We start from the raw sequence: 5,947 nt of genomic DNA, 5'->3' as shown, positions 1-5,947 counted from the left end.
TATGATTCTTCTGTAATGGAAGAGGTGTGTGTTATGTGTATGTGTGAGAGGAATTAGAGGAGAGATGAGAGAACACAAGATAGATAGAAAAAGGAATACTCAAGAAGAAGGTGTATATTTCACAAGTGGAATAAGAATTACAAAATGTAGCATAATAAGGAGTCACAACCGACTTAGTATGAAGTATGAGGAGGGTGCTTTATATAGAGTCACCCTCTCTCTTCATTAACTTACAACAACCACTCTCTCTCTTAGGGAATGTGAATACTCATAGTCATGGGAAATATGTAACTCATTAGTTATGTGTCATAGAATATGATTCTATGACACATATTAATGTGTAGAGAGTAGTGGTGTGACTCTTGACCTTTGAGTAATCATAGATTCTCAAAAGGTGTGTTCACACGTTGTGCTATGTTGAGCTTGATTCTCAACACGCCCCCTCAAGCTCAACTCGGGTTGGTTCCTTTCAATTGATGTCCGCTTCGGTTGGTATCCGGTTCGGACGATCTCCGGTGTCCGCTTCGACGCATACCCGGTTCGAACGATATCCGGTTCTCGCTTGTACTCCCCCTCAAGCTTGGCAAGTCAGGGATCGTCAATCCAAGGTTTGACATTTGGAGATGTGGATGCACTTCTTCTTTGAAGATTACAGCAAAGAAAGGATCAGTAGCCAAAAGACACACACAAATTTGTACAATGATGGACATAAGAAGAAAAAGATTAATAGTACGAAAAAAGTGAAGTAGCAAATAACTTGAGGATGGGGGCTTGGATACCGACTAGTGTGAACTCCTTTTATCTAATGCCTTTGTATGATGGGGGTGTTGTTCGATGGCGCAACACATTGTAGGTAGCAATGGGCACGGTTCGGTTTCAAGCAAAACTTTGTGTTCTAGTTGGATGCAAGATATAAAAAAATGGTTTGGTAGATGGGATGTGAGACACTTGCTTCATGATGCATCACTAGATTCCTCTATAAATGAGGCCTTTTTGCAACGCCAATGTAATATCATGACATAGGACAAATGTGGAGGCTCACGCTTCACACATTATACTATACATGTTGCACCTAACTACAAAACCAAATTCTTTGCGGAACGGGGAACCGTACACATCGATACATGTTAGAGCCCATCCCATTATCTATTATTCAAACCATTGCTTCCATGCGACTTAGTTCACATGTATTGCGATGTGAGACAAGGCGTTGGGGCACAAGTGAGGAGAGTGGTTGGTTATGCACACTTTGTCCTAAACAAGTTCGCGAGTCTGAGTATCACACTTTGATACAATGCTCTGCCTTTGATCATATTCGACCATGCTTTCCATATCTCTTCGACCGAGCCCAATTCTTGCATGAATTTCTCTCACAACCACAATGTGCACCCTTGATTGCAACATTCATTGGTAAAGTTCTTGAACTTCGAGAGTCACTACTCACTTTCACACATATCACGTGAAATGTAATATTTTTGGTCTCATAGGTCATATTTGACCTTCGAAGACGATAATATAATCTTTCTATCTATCTTTCTATCTAACCAAGTTATCTTCAATATGTGCCAAGATTCGTCAAATTTACAACTAGTAAGGTTACTGTGACCGAATTTTGTACTTGTCCCAAATATATTAAGAGAATCTAGCCTCAAATAAAACTTTTGACTTAACATAGAACCCATAATATATCTATCTATCTAACCAAGTTATCTTCAATATGTGCCAAGATTCATCAAATTTACAGTTGGTAAGGTTATTGTGACCGAATTTTGTACTTGTCCCAAATATATTAAGAGAATCTAGCCTCAAATAAAACTTTCGACTTAACATAGAACCCATTGAGATTAAGTTCGAAAAATGCTTTTGTACCTAATTACCTTTGACAAAGTCTTTCCCCCTTCATTAACTAATTATTGATTCATAGCTCAAACATTACCCAACGTTTACGTTTTAATAAACATGTAGTAGCCCATAAAAAAAATTGGGATTAGAATTTATAACGATATGGCCAAGTCCAAGAGCTTCCTCGTCATAACATTATCCATTATTATAATCCAGTTTCAAAGATGATGCCTACTTAGAGATTGTTGCTAAAGAAGGGACTCTACAACATTGAGGTCAACAACCCAATGTTAGGAGTAAATGTTAACCACTTATTTTAAAGAAAGTAACTTACACCGATGGATGAACATATAAAAAAACTCTAATGAAAATGATTTTAAAAACTTGCGATTAGCAAGAGTGGCCATTCCCATACGTGCCATAAAAACCATGACCTCATTTGTTGCTGAAATCGAGAATATTTACATTAATTATGCCACATCACATGTGATATTTCACACCATGAATTTCATCATTGCTCAACTTGAGAATATTTACTTTGCTAAAAAGAACTTTTCAGATCTTGTTGCAGGCCATACACAAACTTCATCTCTTCATGGGTGTTTAAAAAGAGATAGTGCAATCCTATATGCTATTGTTGCACCCCCTAAATTTGGATTTGGATTTGACACAAGAACTTAGTTGTCATTTGAAGTTCTAATATAAACAATGACTGATACAAAATTATTAAAACGAAGGGTTTTGAATGTATCAATATCTAATGTGATATTAATGTATTTCCATTTCTATGTTCACCTATTATACGGTTACTAATAGCGGTTTTACATGTGGAGGTTATAATTCTCTCACCATTAGGTATCATAATGATATCATTGTGTTGGAAATGCTTTTACAAATATTTTGCCTTGGGACTAAACATAGACCGAACTTACTATTGTCAAGCTTCGGATAAAGGTTCAACTTTCGCATCATTTTCTTTGTGGAATGCAATATTTGTAAGTGGACGATAATGGTTGTTGCCTCGGGAGACAAGTAAGAAATAGATCAAATTTAGAGCCAAAAACCCGGCAAAGTAGTAATAATAATAGTCAAGGTGACCATTGCTAAGGTTTGTATTGTTAATCCATTTAGAATCACTTATACTTTGTGCAGTTGCCAATATAAAGCTTCCGGCAAAACTTCCCAATGCCATACCACAAGAGAACAAGCCGCCTGACATACTTCGCATGTGTGGTGGCATCTCTTTGTATAAATACTCCAGCTGCACCAAGCGAAAGATAAGAGGATAAACAATTTATAAAAACCACTCATCCATTCAATGAAATGGAGAATCAACACTTATTTGAAAAAACGATAATGTATATACATTAGCTTAAAATGACAATAAAATGGAGCACAAATGTTTTCTATGGGAGTTATCACAATGCCTTGTACATATGATGGGCATAAAATGCAACCTCCTCTATTTTATAAAATATGTATGTACATTACGTTGTGATCCAAAGGATGAGTATACAAGAAAACATGCCGACCTCGTTAGAATCAAGGTTTGATGAAACATACCCCTTTCTATATCCCACATTAGCCTAACCAAGTCAGAGTAAGTCTATAGACACATGATGTTGATGTGACTAAGTATGTATACTCCGGCCTAACCCCATAGTCTACTATTTGGGTATGTGTAGCCTATAGTAGTGTGTGCTCAAACCACAAAGTCCACCCCATGCCATTAAACATGTTGTAATCATCTATGAATCCTAGGCAAATAAACTTGTCCTATTCATGTGCTATGGGTATTGATGTTGGAACACAAACCAAATGAAATTAATGGCTCAACCTAGTCCAACCAAAAAAACAATGGCAATTTTATATTTATATAAAGTTACCTGGCCCACTATATTCAAGCCCTCTGCCACACCAAACACAACAAGCTGCAATGCGAGCCACAACACGGACATATGATGGGCGCCGCCCGGTGTGCGACGACGACGGGCCTCAATGAGCCCTGCTATGACCGGGCTAAGTATGAGGAGTGCGTAGCCAAAGCCAATGCGTTGTAGTTGTGTGATCCCACGTGTCGATGTCCTCCATCGCCCAATGCCAATCCTCCGATCTTTGAAGAAGGGCATGACGACGCGATCGTAGAAGGGCAAGAAGAACATGGTGGAGAGGATACTAAACACGGAAACCGATGAGTCAGGTATGTGAAATGAGGTAGAGCCGAGGCGACGGTTCATGGTGGCGGCTTGTAGCGGGACCCACGCCCCTTGTTGTACCAAATATGCGCCCGGTATAATGGCCGATGCCCAAATGGGCCCAACGCGTAGGATGCATTTGAGGCTCTCGACTTGTGACAACCCACATAACTGCCACTTGCTTTCTTTGTCCCCCGGCTCGCTCCATTTCACCGCGGCTTTATCTAGAAACCTACATTTTCAATGTGCTTTACAATGTCTTTGCTATAATTATATTACCTCCTAACAATTTCAGTGCTTGCATCACGAAATTGTATCACACTTCCAATGTTGTAAAGCCATATTTTAGGGACAACTAGTAGTTTGCATGTATCCAAAACTTGACTTCTGAATAAATTACATAATGAACAACACAACACACCCATTGTTGATGATTCAAATCCAAAACCTTAAGTTTGATTGTCAATATGTTGAATCCTACATGAGTCACAAATACCACCTAGGTGAAATACAATTTATTTGATCCCCGAACCTTTATGATCTACTGAACCCTACCAATCATTTCATATCTATAGGGACCACAATGGCCATGCATGTGTGCACTTGCACGTTAGACTACTCAAATGCATCCAAGTAGGTACTTGAATGAGATCAACTTTTCTAATGAATACATGGAAAAACGCGAACTTTACTTTTCTAATGAATATGTTCAAAACTATGACTTGTCATCTTTATAAAACTTATATTATGTTTGCCCCATAGAAATTGTTTTTTTCACCACCTACCAATGTGAGAATTCCCATAGTTTGTCCCATTATGACATAAATATCACGAAAGTTATTATTCAAGGCATGACGAGAGCTAGGCGTGGATAATGATGTGAACAAGAGCAATCGCTCGATTAGAACTATGCACAAGACCGTACATGACTTTGTTGATGTCAATAGGTCAACGTTATATCAATCCACTAGCTTGACAAAAAAAAGGTCTAACATTGGGCCCCTTCCTACAAACCCCACACACTATTGCATGGGTTGTACTTTGCTAATTGTGGCCGACCAATATGGATAGTGTTTCAATTTTAATATTGTGCGTTGAAAACAATTATCAAATAAAATAACTCTAAAAAAAGTCTACCCAAGGTTATAACTAGAAAATATATATACACAACATGGTGATGGGAACTTACGTGAATTGGGGGGTGTGGACCAAGCAACTGACGTCGGAAAGGTGAAGCTTGGAAGGATCGGATGGAAGGGGGGCATTCCGTTTACGAAAAGCCGCAACAGCAACTTGTGCGAGCTCAATGATGGGGCTACCCGAAGGGGCAACATAGGTGTAGAGCGGGGACCCACTTAGAAATAGGATGATGGAGAGGGCCATAAGGGCAGTAGGGACACCAAAGCCCCATGTCCAACTCACTTCTAATTGGAGGTATGCCACTACTGTTGAAGACATAAGAAGGGCGAACATAACCCCTACATAATACCAATTGAAGAAACTTTGTAGTTGCTTCAAATCATGCTCCGTCTCTTGCTTGAATTGGTCGGCCCCGAATGCATAGGAGCATGGGCGTAGCCCACCTGCCCCTATGGCCATTAGTACAAGTGATGTGTATAAGATTGTTAGTTGTCCTTTGCTCGCAACCTCGCACATGCCTTCTTTTCGGGCCATGAAGCTACATGGCTCCGGAGTCAAGCCAGGAACCACCGCCGTCAACATGAGGCACACCATCCCCTACACATTTATTTTCTTGGGATTATGAGACATGGTTTTCATAAGCAAATCAATATTCACAATAAATTGAGCTTCTAATTATTCGAACTAAAGCGCAAAGCTTCTTGTAATCAAACATCCACTTTTATTTGAATTTTTTGCAAGCCAATGTCGAAAGGAAAACATCGACTCTT

At 39.2% G+C, this 5,947-nt stretch overlaps 1 protein-coding gene across 1 annotated transcript; it reads right to left on the bottom strand.

The window, feature by feature from the left end:
- Positions 1–2,505: 2,505 nt before the first annotated feature.
- Positions 2,506–5,866, bottom strand: LOC147849420 (protein NRT1/ PTR FAMILY 2.9-like). The gene is made up of 3 exons (XM_087337540.1): positions 5,227–5,866; positions 3,729–4,269; positions 2,506–3,103 (listed from the first exon to the last, which is right to left on the bottom strand). The coding sequence occupies exons 1-3, from the start codon at positions 5,769–5,771 to the stop codon at positions 2,780–2,782; spliced, it is 1,410 nt and encodes a 469-aa protein (XP_087193666.1). The 5' UTR covers positions 5,772–5,866; the 3' UTR covers positions 2,506–2,779.
- Between the last annotated feature and the right edge of the window lie 81 nt (positions 5,867–5,947).

The sequence above is a fragment of the Azolla caroliniana genome, unplaced genomic scaffold (assembly GCF_043228905.1).
Source record: "Azolla caroliniana isolate FFs.n. ecotype wild unplaced genomic scaffold, voAzoCaro1.0.p SCAF_67, whole genome shotgun sequence".
NCBI lineage: Eukaryota > Viridiplantae > Streptophyta > Polypodiopsida > Salviniales > Salviniaceae > Azolla > Azolla caroliniana.
This window is presented reverse-complemented; position numbering and strand designations above follow the sequence as displayed.